The sequence below is a fragment of the Haliotis rufescens genome, unplaced genomic scaffold (assembly GCF_023055435.1).
Source record: "Haliotis rufescens isolate VD_foot unplaced genomic scaffold, xgHalRufe1.0.p SCAF_9, whole genome shotgun sequence".
Lineage (NCBI taxonomy): Eukaryota > Metazoa > Mollusca > Gastropoda > Lepetellida > Haliotidae > Haliotis > Haliotis rufescens.
In genome coordinates, this window is record NW_025964383.1 from 48,999,277 (window position 1) to 49,019,258 (window position 19,982).

At 47.7% G+C, this 19,982-nt stretch overlaps 1 protein-coding gene across 4 annotated transcripts in view; it reads left to right on the forward strand.

Annotated features, from left to right (window-relative positions):
- The window catches only part of LOC124123789 (von Willebrand factor D and EGF domain-containing protein-like), a 126,472-nt gene extending 117,135 nt beyond the window's left edge, over positions 1–9,337 (forward strand). For all 4 annotated transcript variants that reach the window (XM_048390986.1, XM_048390987.1, XM_048390989.1 and 1 more), the window contains 4 exons: positions 5,171–5,282; positions 6,431–6,506; positions 7,295–7,434; positions 8,787–9,337. In XM_048390986.1, the coding sequence (XP_048246943.1) occupies positions 5,171–5,282; positions 6,431–6,506; positions 7,295–7,434; positions 8,787–9,001 (543 nt within the window). In that variant the 3' untranslated portion in view covers positions 9,002–9,337. The remainder of the gene's footprint in view (positions 1–5,170; positions 5,283–6,430; positions 6,507–7,294; positions 7,435–8,786) is intronic.
- Positions 9,338–19,982: the final 10,645 nt, after the last annotated feature.

The window sequence follows — 19,982 nt, forward strand, 5'->3', positions numbered from 1 at the left end:
CAGGGTAGGTGTGTCTCGCCTGTTACAGGATGGGTCAGTGTGGCATCAGGGTAGGTGTCTCGCCTGTAACAGGATGGGCCAGTGTGGCATCAGGGTAAGTGGGTCTCGCCTGTAACAGGATGGGTCAGTGTGGCATCAGGGTAGGTGTCTCGCCTGTAACAGGATGGGCCAGTGTGGCATCAGGGTAGGTGTTTCTCGCCTGTAACAGGATGGGTCAGTGTTGCATCAGGGTAGGTGTATCTCGCCTGTGACAGAATGGGTCAGTGTGGCATCAGGGTAGGTGTGTCTCGCCTGACAGAATGGGCCAGTGTGGCATCAGGGTAGGTGTGTCTCGCCTGTAACAGGATGGGCCAGTGTGGCATCAGGGTAGGTGTCTCGCCTGTAACAGGATGGGTCAGTGTGGCATCAGGGTAGGTGTGTCTCGCCTGTAACAGGATGGGCCAGTGTGGCATCAGGGTAGGTGTGTCTCGCCTGTAACAGGATGGGTCAGTGTGGCATCAGGGTAGGTGTGTCTCGCCTGTAACAGGATGGGTCAGTGTGGTATCAGGGTAGGTGTCTCGCCTGTAACAGGATGGGCCAGTGTGGCATCAGGGTAGGTGTGTCTCGCCTGTAACAGGATGAGTCAGTGTGGCATCAGGGTAGGTGTCTCGCCTGTAACAGGATTGGCCAGTGTGGCATCAGGGTAGGTGTGTCTCGCCTGTAACAGGATGGGTCAGTGTGGCATCAGGGTAGGTGTCTCGCCTGTAACAGGATTGGCCAGTGTGGCATCAGGGTAGGTGTGTCTCGCCTGTAACAGGATGGGTCAGTGTGGCATCAGGGTAGGTGTCTCGCCTGTAACAGGATGGGTCAGTGTGGCATCAGGGTAGGTGTGTCTCGCCTGTAACAGGATGGGTCAGTGTGGCATCAGGGTAGGTGTGTCTCGCCTGTGACAGAATGGGTCAGTGTGGCATCAGGGTAGGTGTGTCTCGCCTGACAGAATGGGCCAGTGTGGCATCAGGGTAGGTGTGTCTCGCCTGTAACAGGATGGGCCAGTGTGGCATCAGGGTAGGTGTATCTCGCCTGTAACAGGATGGGTCAGTGTGGCATCAGGGTAGGTGTGTCTCGCCTGACAGAATGGGCCAGTGTGGCATCAGGGTAGGTGTGTCTCGCCTGTAACAGAATGGGCCAGTGTGGCATCAGGGTAGGTGTGTCTCGCCTGTAACAGGATGGGCCAGTGTGGCATCAGGGTAGGTGTGTCTCGCCTGTAACAGAATGGGCCAGTGTGGCATCAGGGTAGGTGTGTCTCGCCTATAACCGGATGGTCCAGTGTGGCATCAGGGTAGGTGTGTCTCGCCTGTAACAGGATGGGCCAGTGTGGCATCAGGGTAGGTGTGTCTCGCCTATAACCGGATGGGCCAGTGTGGCATCAGGGTAGGTGTGTCTCGCCTGTAACAGGATGGGTCAGTGTTGCATCAGGGTAGGTGTATCTCGCCTGTGACAGAATGGGTCAGTGTGGCATCAGGGTAGGTGTGTCTCGCCTGACAGAATGGGCCAGTGTGGCATCAGGGTAGGTGTGTCTCGCCTGTAACAGGATGGGTCAGTGTGGCATCAGGGTAGGTGTCTCGCCTGTAACAGGATTGGCCAGTGTGGCATCAGGGTAGGTGTGTCTCGCCTGTAACAGGATGGGTCAGTGTGGCATCAGGGTAGGTGTCTCGCCTGTAACAGGATTGGCCAGTGTGGCATCAGGGTAGGTGTGTCTCGCCTGTAACAGGATGGGTCAGTGTGGCATCAGGGTAGGTGTCTCGCCTGTAACAGGATGGGTCAGTGTGGCATCAGGGTAGGTGTGTCTCGCCTGTAACAGGATGGGTCAGTGTGGCATCAGGGTAGGTGTGTCTCGCCTGTGACAGAATGGGTCAGTGTGGCATCAGGGTAGGTGTGTCTCGCCTGACAGAATGGGCCAGTGTGGCATCAGGGTAGGTGTGTCTCGCCTGTAACAGGATGGGCCAGTGTGGCATCAGGGTAGGTGTATCTCGCCTGTAACAGGATGGGTCAGTGTGGCATCAGGGTAGGTGTGTCTCGCCTGACAGAATGGGCCAGTGTGGCATCAGGGTAGGTGTGTCTCGCCTGTAACAGAATGGGCCAGTGTGGCATCAGGGTAGGTGTGTCTCGCCTGTAACAGGATGGGCCAGTGTGGCATCAGGGTAGGTGTGTCTCGCCTGTAACAGAATGGGCCAGTGTGGCATCAGGGTAGGTGTGTCTCGCCTATAACCGGATGGTCCAGTGTGGCATCAGGGTAGGTGTGTCTCGCCTGTAACAGGATGGGCCAGTGTGGCATCAGGGTAGGTGTGTCTCGCCTATAACCGGATGGGCCAGTGTGGCATCAGGGTAGGTGTGTCTCGCCTGTAACAGGATGGGTCAGTGTTGCATCAGGGTAGGTGTATCTCGCCTGTGACAGAATGGGTCAGTGTGGCATCAGGGTAGGTGTGTCTCGCCTGACAGAATGGGCCAGTGTGGCATCAGGGTAGGTGTGTCTCGCCTGTAACAGGATGGGCCAGTGTGGTATCAGGGTAGGTGTCTCGCCTGTAACAGGATGGGTCAGTGTGGCATCAGGGTAGGTGTGTCTCGCCTGTAACAGGATGGGCCAGTGTGGCATCAGGGTAGGTGTCTCGCCTGTAACAGGATGGGTCAGTGTGGCATCAGGGTAGGTGTGTCTCGCCTGTAACAGGATGGGTCAGTGTGGTATCAGGGTAGGTGTCTCGCCTGTAACAGGATGGGCCAGTGTGGCATCAGGGTAGGTGTGTCTCGCCTGTAACAGGATGGGTCAGTGTGGCATCAGGGTAGGTGTCTCGCCTGTAACAGGATGGGTCAGTGTGGCATCAGGGTAGGTGTGTCTCGCCTGACAGAATGGGCCAGTGTGGCATCAGGGTAGGTGTGTCTCGCCTGTAACAGAATGGGCCAGTGTGGCATCAGGGTAGGTGTGTCTCGCCTGTAACAGGATGGGCCAGTGTGGCATCAGGGTAGGTGTGTCTCGCCTGTAACAGAATGGGCCAGTGTGGCATCAGGGTAGGTGTGTCTCGCCTATAACCGGATGGTCCAGTGTGGCATCAGGGTAGGTGTGTCTCGCCTGTAACAGGATGGGCCAGTGTGGCATCAGGGTAGGTGTGTCTCGCCTATAACCGGATGGGCCAGTGTGGCATCAGGGTAGGTGTGTCTCGCCTGTAACAGGATGGGTCAGTGTTGCATCAGGGTAGGTGTATCTCGCCTGTGACAGAATGGGTCAGTGTGGCATCAGGGTAGGTGTGTCTCGCCTGACAGAATGGGCCAGTGTGGCATCAGGGTAGGTGTGTCTCGCCTGTAACAGGATGGGCCAGTGTGGTATCAGGGTAGGTGTCTCGCCTGTAACAGGATGGGTCAGTGTGGCATCAGGGTAGGTGTGTCTCGCCTGTAACAGGATGGGCCAGTGTGGCATCAGGGTAGGTGTCTCGCCTGTAACAGGATGGGTCAGTGTGGCATCAGGGTAGGTGTGTCTCGCCTGTAACAGGATGGGTCAGTGTGGTATCAGGGTAGGTGTCTCGCCTGTAACAGGATGGGCCAGTGTGGCATCAGGGTAGGTGTGTCTCGCCTGTAACAGGATGGGTCAGTGTGGCATCAGGGTAGGTGTCTCGCCTGTAACAGGATTGGCCAGTGTGGCATCAGGGTAGGTGTGTCTCGCCTGTAACAGGATGGGTCAGTGTGGCATCAGGGTAGGTGTCTCGCCTGTAACAGGATGGGTCATAGTGGCATCAGGGTAGGTGTGTCTCGCCTGTAACAGGATGGGTCAGTGTGGCATCAGGGTAGGTGTGTCTCGCCTGTGACAGAATGGGTCAGTGTGGCATCAGGGTAGGTGTGTCTCGCCTGACAGAATGGGCCAGTGTGGCATCAGGGTAGGTGTGTCTCGCCTGTAACAGGATGGGTCAGTGTGGCATCAGGGTAGGTGTATCTCGCCTGTAACAGGATGGGTCAGTGTGGCATCAGGGTAGGTGTGTCTCGCCTGACAGAATGGGCCAGTGTGGCATCAGGGTAGGTGTGTCTCGCCTGTAACAGAATGGGCCAGTGTGGCGTCAGGGTAGGAGTGTCTCGCCTGTAACAGGATGGGCCAGTGTGGCATCAGGGTAGGTGTGTCTCGCCTGTAACAGAATGGGCCAGTGTGGCATCAGGGTAGGTGTGTCTCGCCTATAACCGGATGGGCCAGTGTGGCATCAGGGTAGGTGTGTCTCGCCTGTAACAGGATGGGCCAGTGTGGCATCAGGGTAGGTGTGTCTCGCCTATAACCGGATGGGCCAGTGTGGCATCAGGGTAGGTGTGTCTCGCCTGTAACAGGATTGGCCAGTGTGGCATCAGGGTAGGTGCGTCTCGCCTGACAGGATGGGCCAGTGTGGCATCAGGGTAGGTGTGTCTCGCCTGTAACAGGATGGGCCAGTGTGGCATTAGGGTAGGTGTGTCTCGCCTGTAAAAGGATGGGCCAGTGTGGCATCAAGGTAGGTGTGTCTCGCCTGTAACAGGATGGGCCAGTGTGGCATCAGGGTAGGTGTGTATCGCCTGACAGGATAGGCCAGTGTGGCATCAGGGTAGGTGTGTCTCGCCTGTAACAGGATGGGCCAGTGTGGCATCAGGGTAGGTGTCTCGCCTGTAACAGGATGGGCCATTGTGGCATCAGGGTAGGTGTCTCGCCTGTAACAGGATGGGCCAGTGTGGCATCAGGGTAGGTGTCTCGCCTGTAACAGAATGGGCCAGTGTGGCATCAGGGTAGGTGTGTCTCGCCTGTGACAGGATGAGCCAGTGTGCAGTGTGGAATCTCTCTCTCTCTCTCTCTCTCTCTCTCTCTCTCTCTCTCTCTCTCTCTCTCTCTCTCGCGAACAGGCATATAAACAATGACAGTATACACTTGAAAATAGGATTTAACCAAAGCATTACAAATGTTATCCATACGTTCCTTGGCTGAATGCCCTTTCAAATACATCATCATCGAATTGCTTCTTTGTTTCATATTCAGCCACCTTCGCACGTGGGCAATATTTCCTTTTGCCGGCCAATTTATGTTCAAATCCACGTATAACTCTGTATAAAATGAATAGGACAGTGTATGAATAAGACGCATGTTAATAACAGTCGGAACAACACGTGCTTCATGTGGACATGCTATTTATTTCAGAACGATACATGTCTCATAGAAGGCACGTGCAGACGTGCACGTGAGGAGAACCCGAGGAACCCCTCGGAGCTGTGTGACCCGGATAGAGACCAGGAGAGATGGACCTCGTCACGTGAGTGGGGCACCAGCGCGTGCAGCTCGTGCAGTTCATGCAGGGATATGTCACGCTTACTGTCTTGTCTTCCTGATATGTCTTCACTGGCGGGCAGGTGCCGTTGTACAGAGCGATCTTAGCGCTTAGGTGATCGTAACTCCCATACCTGTACATAGACTAACGACAGTCACAGCGCTAAGATTGTTATGTTCAACGGCACCTAGGTCCAGCCGGATAAAACACCGAGATGTTCACAGAATTACGTGATTTAACCGTGGCAGACAACGTTGTGTCTGTTAGGAGTTCGAGTCCAAGAGTTCTGCGGATTATTCCAGGTGTGTCAGCACCTCACCGTGCTCGTAGTTAACACCTAAGACTGCATCACAAGCTGACACGCTGATATAACTTCAATACTGGTCACAGCCACGTTAAACTCTCACTCACCCAACTGCTAGCTGAAGCGTGTCTTTCCTACACGTAACAAACGACCCTTGAAGATCCGGACGATGCTTGTCATAAGAGGCGACTAATGGGATCGGGTGGTCAGGCTCGCTGACTTGGTTGATGCATGTCATCGTATCCCAATTACGTGGAGGTCTTGCTGTGTCTAGTTTGACGACAGATGTGTGTTGATACCCCATCTTTATAATCGGACGGACAGACAGACAGTTTGTGTAAGGCCACATGGCTCTTTGTACAGATGACATTTCACTGTCATTTGTTTACTTACGTGATATGTGATATACAAAAAAGTGACAGAGAATATATATTTCAACAATATGGCCAGTGGACGTATAACAGCATAGTTGTTCGATTTTATAAGACTGATCATTAACATCTTGTTTCTGTGCATATATGTGGGAATATTCCTTTCTCATACTTTTACATATTAATGAAACATGAAATTAATCCTAAATCGCCCGAAATTGGCAGTTTTCACAGATTCTCGTTACACCTTCTGCTCCTCTACGTCTAAAATGTACATTACAATTGTGTGATGACACACATTTGCATAAAGCTCTAATAAGCAATTTATCATCTAACTTAATTGATACTTTGCCAATGTTGGTGACACCACAATAACTTGACGAACTGGATATATAAACCTTCACAAATGTATATAAAAGTGTACATCATGTGAATGTTGCGTTGTCACGTCTCTCCAGTGTCAAGACTCGCGGCCTTCCCAGCGCCATGCCTTCCTACCAACAACAGATTCGACAGATGGGACATCTGGACCAGGTGAGTGTGGCCAGGACATCCTTCCATTGAGATGTTAGTTCCACGGCCATGTAGTCTTCCTGGGGGTGACGGGAGGTGGCTGGTTGTGGGTAGAAGTCTTGCTGTGTCTATGTTCACACATCTCCAGTTTCTCGGTGGCTGGTTGTGCACCTATATACAGGAACTCGATGATATGTGTAGAGCATAATATATTCGTATAGGAAATATCACAACCCTCTACAGATATGTATGAACATATTATGCCACACATGCTACCACGGAGTTCCTCTGACGACATGCTATTCAAAGCAGGGATTTCAACTTCTACTTTCACCATTTACTCTTGGAACAAAGTTAAACGTCCTTGCTTTTATTCATTATAGACATGATACTGACTTCATTTTGATAAATGTCTAAGATACTTCAGATGCCTGGCGTGTAAGGTAGTGTAGGAACATTGTTCCTCCAGAGGGACGTACTGACTCGTCATATGGAGCATCAGAAGCGGTCGCCATGACTACTGACATGGATAGATGCAACTGTTTCTGATTTCTGTCATTTCTGGAGTGTGTTAGCTTGTAAACAAACCCAAATACTTTACTTCAGAAATAAATACAGGATACAATTTGAAACAAATGGCTATAGAAATATGTAGTGTTCTTCATTACTGACAAGGTGTGTGTGACGATCTCTCAAGGGAAGCCTGCCTGGTTCTCAGCTCTACGTCTGTGTCAACACAACGTCGGGTGTGCGAGACACCGTGGCTCCAGTTGTCTGACGCGTGCTTCATTTCTCTATTTCGTTTCCAGCAACCAGACTGGCTGTCCATGCTTTTTCGACAAGAACCGGACCGACTGCGCGTGTTGTGAGGCTGGTGCCTGTCAGTGCCCGGATCCGAACCCCAACCAGTGCGCCCTGTGCAGTCAGGAAGCCCGCCTGTGCGGCACACGTGAGTTGTCCCTGAAGACAGATGGCGGCTGGGGACATAGTCGTTACATCACCTCTCACACCCACAGTCCCTAGTCTCACGACCAATAGTGTCACAAGTGTGTAGTGTGTAGGTGTGTTAGTGTGTAAGTGTGTATGTGTGTATGTGTGTAAGTGTGTAGGTGTGTAGGTGTGTAAGTGTGTAGGTGTGTAAGTGTGTAGGTGTGTAAGTGTGTAGGTGTGTAAGTGTGTAAGTGTGTACGTGTGTAGGTGTGTAAGTGTGTAAGTGTGTAAGTGTGAAGGTGTGTAAGTGTGTAGGTGTGTAAGTGTGTAGGTGTGTAAGTGTGTAAGTGTGTAAGTGTGTAAGTGTGAAAGTGTGAAAGTGTGTAGGTGTGTAAGTGTGTAAGTGTGTAAGTGTGTAGGTGTGTAGGTGTGTAAGTGTGTAGGTGTGTAAGTGTGTAGGTGTGTAAGTGTGTAGGTGTGTGTGTAAGTGTGTAGGTGTGTAAGTGTGTAAGTGTGTAGGTGTGTAAGTGTGTAGGTGTGTAAGTGTGAAAGTGTGTAAGTGTGTAGGTGTGTAAGTGTGTAAGTGTGAAAGTGTGAAAGTGTGTAGGTGTGTAAGTGTGAAGGTGTGTAGGTGTGTAAGTGTGTAAGTGTGTAAGTGTGTAGGTGTGTAAGTGTGTAAGTGTGAAAGTGTGTAGGTGTGTAAGTGTGTAGGTGTGTAAGTGTGTAAGTGTGAAAGTGTGTAAGTGTGTAAGTGTGTAAGTGTGTAGGTGTGTAGCGATATTAGAGCCCGAGGGGTACCAGAAATGAGCATTACACAATATCGTCACATTGTTCCCTTGCGGGAATCAAACTCAGGCCTTCGACATGTCAAGCTATTGCGAATACCGTTACGATCAAGTCTGTATACTAAAACATACAAGAAGTCCTGTGATCTGAAGTGAGAGAATGTATGTTGTTTCACAGCCATGAAAGTGTGATGCAATGTGTGCGTGTGTGTGTGTAGTACGTCACACTCTTATTTGTGTAGTACGTCATGTCATGCTAAATTGTTTGAGCAGTACGTCATGTCATACTGTATTGTTTGAGTAGTACTTTACATAATACTGCATTAATCGTGTAGTACGCCATATAATACTTTATTGTTTGTGTAGTACTTCACATAATACTGCATTGTTTGTGTAGTACGTCATATAATACTGTATTGTTTGTGTAGTACGTCATATGATACTGTATTGTTTGTGTAGTACGTCATATAATACTGTATTGAATGTGTAGTACGTCATATGATACTGTATTGTTTGTGTAGTACGTCATATAATACTGTTTTGTTTGTGTAGTACGTCATATAGTACTGTATTGATTGTGTTGCAGGTCAGACGTCCCCTGAGAACGGGGTGGACGGGTGGACCCTGTCACTCACCGGGTGTCAGTGCGCCTTCGACCCCTCGCGGACCGACTGCGCATGTTGCCAGAACGAAGGCTGTCTGTGCGGGCTGGAACACCGGAACCAATGCTCGCCGTGTGGACGACCGGAAGTCTGTGGATCGAAACCGGATGTGTTTGGCGGACTGCGGGTCCACGGCTGACACCAAGACTAGATCTCCCTGTTCATTGCTCATGGATTTCCTGGAGGTTGACAACTGGTCAACATTCCAGATTATCCCCACAGTTACCGATGCGAGGATTACCTCAAGTGCATGCCCTCTGTATAAACCGATCTGTGTACAGATCACACATATCGTACTCCCTCACACTGACCACAATCACCCTGACAACCAATACTCCTGGTTGTTAGGGCCGTTGCCTAGACACAGGTTCCATACCGTGTCAGTATCCTACTTATGTATATAAAAGTACTTGTACATAAACTGTTTTTTATATTTGTACTTTTGATATCTGAGTTAAATAAAGTTTATTTTCTATTTTCTGCTTTACTCTCTTTCCTTACAATCCATTGCAAGTAGGTAATGTATCTCGTGACGACAGTGGTTGATATCATGAGCAACATTGTGTACATGGGTGTACATTGACACGCCGTCAATCAAGTCACTATACATGACCACACATGACCATGTCTTCAGCAACCCATGCTTGCCGTAACAGGTGGCCATGCTGGTCGAAAGAGTCGATTAACGGGATCGGGTGGTCAGGCTCGCTGACTTGGTTGATGCATGTCATCGTATCCCAGTTGCATAGATCGATGCTCATGATGTCAATCAATGGACTGTCTTGCCCAGACTAGATTATTTACAGACCGCCGTCATATAACTGGAATATTCCTAAGTGCGGCGTTAAGCACCAAACAAACAAAACAAACCACAAGATGCAATCACGTGGCCTCTCACGGCAAGTAATAGGCTGCACGTGACTTACGTAACAGCCGGGGCGGTGGCGCAGCCTGGTGGTTAAAGCGTTCGCTCGTCACGAAGAAGACCGGTTTGATTCCCAACATTGGTAAAATGTGTCGCCTATTACTGGTGTCCCCCGCCGTGGTATTGCTGGAATATTGCTAATAGCGGCGTAAAACCATACTCACTCAGTCATAACATCCACTATGTGAAGGCATTGGCAGGGTTAAATGCTGATGCCATTCCGGCTGTGTGTACACATCTGGGGAAGTCTAGTGGTTATTTGAGTTTGTGTTCGTCTTATTGGTAAACTACGTAACACGTCTAAATTATCAGACAAGCAAGACAACGGGGGACATTATTTTCTACGTGTTGCATAACAAGCCTGCACATTCATGGCATCGGCTCTGTTGTCTTTGTGAACGCTGGAATGCCAGATTGGGATTTTACGAAACTTCGGCACAAGAGCAACATTAGATGAACATGGTGAGAGGCGAGTGTCACTGTGTGGTACACACATGCGGGGAGCCTTGTTAGCCGACACGACCTTGACAACTTGTCAGAAGACGTGGGCAATGTGTGTGGTGTCATTGATGAGGTAGTACATGACGTTACGGCGAAGATGAAGTCGTATATGACGTTATGCCGAAGCAAATAAATCTGTTCCTTCTTTGAGAGGCATTTGGAAGTTGGAGTACTAAGTAAGGATAAGATATATGGATGAACAACTTCTTAATTATAATTAGGAGCGACGTTTCGGTGTAGGTTCTAACACCGTTATCAAGCAAGTGATGTACAGAGTATGTCTGACAAGTATATATACAGGATAGGAGGCAGTGTTTATAAAGTAAATTATATCAGAGGTAGTTACACTGGAGTGGAGAAGTCTGTTATGTACACAGACTTGTAAATCATATTGGCCGGTGAAGCCTGTAATATGAACAAAGGGTGAAGTCAGAAATATAAACAACAAAAGAATAATGACTGAATGGGGTCTTTGATGAGTTGATGATACGCCGGTGGAATGTAATATCCTTGGTCACGGTTGATTGACGGTTGGAGTCTTTTTGAAGTCTTTGAGGTTGGTGGTGAGGCCTACTCACTCACTCTTCCTCGTAGCTAGATGGTGTTTCCCTGTGGCTTTACTTGTGTTCTGAATGGTGTGACTTCTCTTGAAAACTACATCAATGTAGGCATGTTTCTTTAAGAGTCTCTGGATGTTGTGGCTAACTATTTCAGGAAGACTCAGGACATTCCGATTCAAATATATTTCCAGAAACCTCCGTTTCATCAATGCATATGATATTAAATAGTTCTAGAATTGGAGAGACCTTTGTGAGATGTAGTTTTTTGGCACGTTAAATGTATTGGCCATTTTTTCATTTGTGAAAATTGAAAAAACCCAGCATGTGACATTACATGCATGTAAATATTGTAATATTTAATATTATAAATGCTTTTAAAGGATGAACGCGGCTTCCCTTAGGAAAGGATGATTTGTATTTTTGTGTGTAAAATTTCAACTTCACTAGATCAGGCCCGTCTGTCATTCTAATTAAGTAAAGAAATAACCTATCTGAGAAACTATCTACGCTAGCCTCTGTAGAAAGTATTTCCCTCAGTAAATTTAAAAGATAGTATCCTGTTCCATGTTGACCGAGACTGCATGTAAGAGGATGCATATTTGTTTAATGATAAAGTGTTTTTAGAACTGATTCACTTAAAGTAGCTGAATGGTAAGACTGTGTTTAGCTGCACTATGACTTCATGTGGCTGGTTTCTGTTTTGTCCACACGTCCTTTCCTCTGAGATCCTTTCCCACAAAGCGCTTAATTTCCGGTTTACGAGTTCAAGTTACTCTTGATAGAAGATCAGACATATGTTTAAATTGTCAACTATTTGGTCTAGATCGTCAAATCTTTGAGGGGGTGGTCGGGTAGCCTAGTGGTTAAAGCGTTCGCTCGTCACGCCGAAGACCCGGGTTCGATTCCCAACATGGGTACAATGTGTGAAGCCCATTTCTGGTTCCCCCGCCGCGATATTGCTGGAATATTGCTAAAAGCGGCGTAAAACCATACTCACTCACTCACTCACTCACATTTTTGAGAGTGTACGTTAGCCGCTTGGTTTTACCATTTGGAATAGGTATTCTGCAATAAAAAAAATATTTTCACTTATTTTTCTTTTTTTCACCGCCCCTCTGGGAAAACCAGAGAAAACTGGGTGTTGAGAAGCAAACATAATTGAGAACGCCCTTTTGGCCGTCAAGCGTCACCAGGCGATGTCTCATCTAAGGTCAGGGTTGTGTGAAGCATCGTATAATATGACTTGTTTGATAGGCATTACTTAGAAGTTGACGGATGACAAAGTAGACACAATTTATGGATAACAACTTCTTTAATACTGTAACGTCGCCTTTACAGTATAAAAGAACTAAATAAATTGTGTCTGCTTTGTCATCGTATAATATGTTCAACACACAACAATGGTTGAAAATCACAGTGGAGAATACCATCGTGCGTTCATCCTTTGTTTGCTACTTGTATTACCTCTCCACACACGGAGAACAAACAACAAATCGCCTGGCCTAAGTATTATGCTGATGTGAAATATCACAGACAGAAAATATTCCATCTCGATTGCCTGCTGAAACACATTCCACTGAGTGTGAACACGAGATGAGTAATAGACAACTACACTTTTCCATTGATCATTTGTACGATTAGTGCATTATGCGATGAGTACATTCTTGAGATATCCGAGTAGAATGCCGGAAATAGATTCATGGGCGTAGTCGATATGTCCTAGAAAAACACCCTCCATTCGTCAACACAACAGTCTGCAGTCACCTACCTCGTGCCGAACAATCATTTCACACTGGTCATTTCAGTGGTTGTCATATTGTGGGATCACCTGTCACCTTCACCTAACATGGCGCAGTGATTACTTCAGTGGTTGTCATATTGTTGGATCACCTGTCACCTTCACCCAACATGGTGCAGTGATTACTTCAGTGGTTGTCATATTGTGGGATCACCTGTCATCTTCACCTAACATGGTGCAGTGGTTTCTTCAGTGGTTGTCATATTGTGGGATCACCTGTCATCTTCACCCAACATGGCACAGTGGTTACTTCAGTGGTTGTCATATTGTGGGATCACCTGTCATCTTCACCTAACATGGTGCAGTGGTTACTTCAGTGGTTGTCATATTGTGGGATCACCTGTCATCTTCACCCAACATGGCACAGTGGTTACTTCAGTGGTTGTCATATTGTGGGATCACCTGTCATCTTCACCTAACATGGTGCAGTGGTTACTTCAGTGGTTGTCATATTGTGGGATCACCTGTCATCTTCACCAAACATGGTGCAGTGGTTTCTTCAGTGGTTGTCATATTGTGGGATCACCTGCAGTGGTTACTTCAGTGGTTGTCATATTGTCGGATCACCTGTCACCTTCACCCAACATGGTGCAGTGATTACTTCAGTGGTTGTCATATTGTGGGATCACCTGTCATCTTCACCTAACATGGTGCAGTGGTTTCTTCAGTGGTTGTCATATTGTCGGATCACCTGTCACCTTCACCCAACATGGTGCAGTGATTACTTCAGTGGTTGTCATATTGTGGGATCACCTGTCATCTTCACCTAACATGGTGCAGTGGTTTCTTCAGTGGTTGTCATATTGTGGGATCACCTGTCATCTTCACCCAACATGGCACAGTGGTTACTTCAGTGGTTGTCATATTGTGGGATCACCTGTCATCTTCACCTAACATGGTGCAGTGGTTACTTCAGTGGTTGTCATATTGTGGGATCACCTGTCATCTTCACCCAACATGGCACAGTGGTTACTTCAGTGGTTGTCATATTGTGGGATCACCTGTCATCTTCACCTAACATGGTGCAGTGGTTACTTCAGTGGTTGTCATATTGTGGGATCATCTGTCATCTTCACCCAACATGGCACAGTGGTTACTTCAGTGGTTGTCATATTGTGGGATCACCTGTCATCTTCACCCAACATGGCACAGTGGTTACTTCAGTGGTTGTCATATTGTGGGATCACCTGTCATCTTCACCCAACATGGCACAGTGGTTACTTCAGTGGTTGTCATATTGTGGGATCACCTGTCATCTTCACCCAACATGGCACAGTGGTTACTTCAGTGGTTGTCATATTGTGGGATCACCTGTCATCTTCACCCAACATGGCACAGTGGTTACTTCAGTGGTTGTCATATTGTGGGATCACCTGTCATCTTCACCCAACATGGCACAGTGGTTACTTCAGTGGTTGTCATATTGTGGGATCACCTGTCATCTTCACCCAACATGGCACAGTGGTTACTTCAGTGGTTGTCATATATTTCGGATCACCTGTCATCTTCACCCAACATGGCACAGTGGTTACTTCAGTGGTTGTTATATTGTGGGATCATCTGTCATCTTCACCTAACATGGTGCAGTGGTTACTTCAGTGGTTGTTATATTGTGGGATCATCTGTCATCTTCACCTAACATGGTGCAGTGATTACTTCAGTGGTTGTCATATTGTGGGATCACCTGTCATCTTCACCCAACATGGCACAGTGGTTACTTCAGTGGTTGTCATATATTTCGGATCATCTGTCATCTTCACCCAACATGGCACAGTGGTTACTTCAGTGGTTGTTATATTGTGGGATCATCTGTCATCTTCACCTAACATGGTGCAGTGGTTACTTCAGTGGTTGTTATATTGTGGGATCATCTGTCATCTTCACCTAACATGGTGCAGTGGTTACTTCAGTGGTTGTTATATTGTGGGATCATCTGTCATCTTCACCTAACATGGTGCAGTGGTTACTTCAGTGGTTGTTATAATGTGGGATCATCTGTCATCTTCACCCAACATGGTGCAGTGATTACTTCAGTGGTTGTCATATTGTGGGATCACCTGTCATCTTCACCTAACATGGTGCAGTGGTTTCTTCAGTGGTTGTCATATTGTGGGATCACCTGTCATCTTCACCCAACATGGCACAGTGGTTACTTCAGTGGTTGTCATATTGTGGGATCACCTGTCATCTTCACCTAACATGGTGCAGTGGTTACTTCAGTGGTTGTCATATTGTGGGATCACCTGTCATCTTCACCCAACATGGCACAGTGGTTACTTCAGTGGTTGTCATATTGTGGGATCACCTGTCATCTTCACCTAACATGGTGCAGTGGTTACTTCAGTGGTTGTCATATTGTGGGATCATCTGTCATCTTCACCCAACATGGCACAGTGGTTACTTCAGTGGTTGTCATATTGTGGGATCACCTGTCATCTTCACCCAACATGGCACAGTGGTTACTTCAGTGGTTGTCATATTGTGGGATCACCTGTCATCTTCACCCAACATGGCACAGTGGTTACTTCAGTGGTTGTCATATTGTGGGATCACCTGTCATCTTCACCCAACATGGCACAGTGGTTACTTCAGTGGTTGTCATATTGTGGGATCACCTGTCATCTTCACCCAACATGGCACAGTGGTTACTTCAGTGGTTGTCATATTGTGGGATCACCTGTCATCTTCACCCAACATGGCACAGTGGTTACTTCAGTGGTTGTCATATTGTGGGATCACCTGTCATCTTCACCCAACATGGCACAGTGGTTACTTCAGTGGTTGTCATATATTTCGGATCACCTGTCATCTTCACCCAACATGGCACAGTGGTTACTTCAGTGGTTGTTATATTGTGGGATCATCTGTCATCTTCACCTAACATGGTGCAGTGGTTACTTCAGTGGTTGTTATATTGTGGGATCATCTGTCATCTTCACCTAACATGGTGCAGTGATTACTTCAGTGGTTGTCATATTGTGGGATCACCTGTCATCTTCACCCAACATGGCACAGTGGTTACTTCAGTGGTTGTCATATATTTCGGATCATCTGTCATCTTCACCCAACATGGCACAGTGGTTACTTCAGTGGTTGTTATATTGTGGGATCATCTGTCATCTTCACCTAACATGGTGCAGTGGTTACTTCAGTGGTTGTTATATTGTGGGATCATCTGTCATCTTCACCTAACATGGTGCAGTGGTTACTTCAGTGGTTGTTATATTGTGGGATCATCTGTCATCTTCACCTAACATGGTGCAGTGGTTACTTCAGTGGTTGTTATAATGTGGGATCATCTGTCATCTTCACCTAACATGGTGCAGTAGTTACTTCAGTGGTTGTTATATTGTGGGATCATCTGTCATCTTCACCTAACATGGTGCAGTGGTTACTTCAGTGGTTGTTATATTGTGGGATCACCTGTCATCTTCACCTAACATGGTGCAGTGGTTACTTCAGTGGTTGTTATATTGTGGGATCATCTGTCATCTTCACCTAACATGGCACAGTGATTACTTCAGTGGTTGTCATATTGTGGGATCACCTGCAGTGGTTACTTCAGTGGTTGTTATATTGTGGGATCATCTGTCATCTTCACCCAACATGATGCAGTGGTTACTTCAGTGGTTGTCATATTGTGGGATCGTCTGTGCATCTGAGTGCAGTCATATTTGTACACGTCAACTTCACACAACATTGTGCGATGCTGTCTCAGATACGCCTGCGATGTCATTGAACACATTCACATCCTTTTAAACCTTGTTTTCACTTTTGTATTTTGAAAGAATGTTTAACATTTGATTTCGTGAAAAAAACCATTATATATCTGAGACACCAAAACTGTATCAACCTTGCCTATCTCTCTGGCTGTCATACTATCTTCGTGTAGACAAATGTTAAATTCGTCTCCAAAAGCTCATATCATGCCAGTATAGAAGCCGTGTCACCAGGATGTGAAATGTTCACGATGCCAGTATAGAAGCCGTGTCACCAGGATGGGAAGTGTTCACGATGCCAGTATAGAAGCCATGTCACCAGGATGGGAAGTGTTCACAATGCCAGTGTAGAAGCCGCGTCACAAGGATGTAAAGTGTTCACGATGCCAGTATAGAAGCCGTGTCACCAGGATGGGAAGTGTTCACGATGCCAGTATAGAAGCCGCGTCACCAGGATGTAAAGTGTTCACGATGCCAGTATAGAAGACGCGTCACCAGGATGTGAAGTGTTCACAATGCCAGTATGGAAGCAGTGTCACCAGGATGTGAAGTGTTCACGATGCCAGTATAGAAGCCATTTCACCAGGATGTGAAGTGTTCACGATGCCAGTATCGAAGACGCGTCACCAGGATGGGAAGTGTTCACGATGCCAGTATAGAAGACGCGTCACCAGGATGTGAAGTGTTCACAATGCCAGTATAGAAGCCGTCACCAGGATGTGAAGTGTTCACGATGCCGGTATAGAAGCCGTGTCACCAGGATGTGAAGTGTTCACAATGCCAGTATAGAAGCCGTCACCAGGATGTGAACTGTTCACGATGCCGGTATAGAAGCCGTGTCACCAGGATGGGAAGTGTTCACGATGCCAGTATAGAAGCCGCGTCACCAGGATGTGAAATGTTCACAATGCCAGTATAGAAGCCGCGTCACCAGGATGTAAAGTGTTCACGATGCCAGTATAGAAGCCGTGTCACCAGGATGTAAAGTGTTCACAATGCCAGTATAGAAGCCGTGTCACCAGGATGTGAAATGTTCACGATGCAAGTATAGAAGCCGCGTCACCAGGATGTGAAGTGTTCACAAGCCAGTATAGAAGCCGCGTCACCAGGATGTAAAGTGTTCACGATGCCAGTATAGAAGCCGTGTCACCAGGATGTGAAGTGTTCACGATGCCAGTATAGAAGCCATGTCACCAGGATGGGAAGTGTTCACAATGCCAGTATAGAAGCCGCGTCACAAGGATGTAAAGTGTTCACGATGCCAGTATAGAAGCCGTGTCACCAGGATGGGAAGTGTTCACGATGCCAGTATAGAAGCCGCGTCACCAGGATGTAAAGTGTTCACGATGCCAGTATAGAAGACGCGTCACCAGGATGTGAAGTGTTCACGATGCCAGTATGGAAGCAGTGTCACCAGGATGTGAAGTGTTCACGATGCCAGTATAGAAGCCATTTCACCAGGATGTGAAGTGTTCACGATGCCAGTATAGAAGACGCGTCACCAGGATGGGAAGTGTTCACGATGCCAGTATAGAAGACGCGTCACCAGGATGGGAAGTGTTCACAATGCCAGTATAGAAGCTGTCACCAGGATGGGAAGTGTTCACGATGCCAGTATAGAAGCAGTGTCACCAAGATGGGAAGTGTTCACGATGCCAGTCTAGAAGACGCGTCACCAGGATGTGAAGTGTTCACAATGCCAGTATAGAAGCCGTGTCACCAGGATGTGAAGTCTTCACGATGCCGGTATAGAAGCCGTGTCACCAGGATGTGAAGTGTTCACAATGCCAGTATAGAAGCCGTCACCAGGATGTGAACTGTTCACAATGCCGGTATAGAAGCCGTGTCACCAGGATGTGAAGTGTTCACGATGCCAGTATAGAAGCCGCGTCACCAGGATGTGAAATGTTCACGATGCCAGTATAGAAGCCGTGTCACCAGGATGGGAAGTGTTCACGATGCCAGTATAGAAGCCGTGTCACCAGGATGTGAAGTGTTCACGATGCCAGTATAGAAGCCGTGTCACCAGGATGTGAAATGTTCACGATGCCAGTATAGAAGCCGTGTCACCAGGATGTGAAGTGTTCACGATGCCAGTATAGAAGACGCGTCACCAGGATGTGAAGTGTTCACAATGTCAGTATAGAAGCCGTCACCAGGATGGGAAGTGTTCACGATGCCAGTATAGAAGCCGTGTCACCAGGATGGGAAGTGTTCACGATGCCAGTATAGAAGCCGTCACCAGGATGTGAAGTGTTCACGATGCCAGTATAGAAGCCGCGTCACCAGGATGTGAAGTGTTCACAATTGCCAGTATAGAAGCCGTGTCACCAGGATGTTAAATGTTCAGGATGCCAGTATAGAAGCCTTCACCAGGATGTGAAGTGTTCACGATGCCAGTATGGAAGCCGTGTCACCAGGATGTAAAGTGTTCACGATGCCAGTATAGAAGCCGCGTCACCAGGATGTGAAGTGTTCACGATGCCAGTATAGAAGCCGTGTCACCAGGATGTGAAGTGTTCACGATGCCAGTATGGAAGCCGTGTCACCAGGATGTGAAGTCTTCACAATGCCAGTATAGAAGCCGTGTCACCAGGATGTGAAATGTTCACAATTGCCAGTATAGAAGCCGTGTCACCAGGATGTGAAGTGTTCAGGTTGCCAGTATAGAAGCCTTCACCAGGATGTGAAGTGTTCACGATGCCAGTATAGAAGCCGTGTCACCAGGATGTGAAGTGTTCACGATGCCAGTATAGAAGCCGTGTCACCAGGATGTGAAGTGTTCACGATGCCAGTATGGAAGCCGTGTCACCAGGATGTGAAGTGTTCACAATGCCAGTATAGAAGCCGTGTCACCAGGATGTGAAATGTTCACAATTGCCAGTATAGAAGCCGTGTCACCAGGATGTGAAGTGTTCAGGTTGCCAGTATAGAAGCCTTCACCAGGATGTGAAGTGTTCACGATGCCAGTATGGAAGCCGTGTCACCAGGATGTAAAGTGTTCACGATGCCAGTATAGAAGCCGTATCACCAGGATGTGAAGTGTTCACAATGCTAGTATAGAAGCCGTGTCACCAGGATGTGAAGTGTTCACAATTGCCAGTATAGAAGCCGTGTCACCAGGATCTGAAGTGTTCAGGATGCCAGTATAGAAGCCTTCACCAGGATGTGAAGTGTTCACGATGTCAGTATGGAAGCCGTGTCACCAGGACGTGAAGTGTTCAGGATGCCAGTATAGAAGCCTTCACCAGGATGTGAAGTGTTCACGATGCCAGTATAGAAGCCGTGTCACCAGGATGTGAAGTGTTCACGATGCCAGTATAGAAGCCGTGTCACCAGGATGTGAAGTGTTCACGATGCCAGTATAGAAGCCGTGTCACCAGGATGTGAAGTGTTCACGATGCCAGTATAGAAGCCGTGTCACCAGGATGTTAAATGTTCAGGATGCCAGTATAGAAGCCGTGTCACCAGGATGGGAAGTGTTCACGATGCCAGTATAGAAGCCGTGTCACCAGGATGGGAAATGTTCAGGATGCCAGTATAGAAGCCGCGTCACCAGGATGGGAAGTGTTCACGATGCCAGTATAGAAGCCGTGTCACCAGGATGGGAAGTGTTC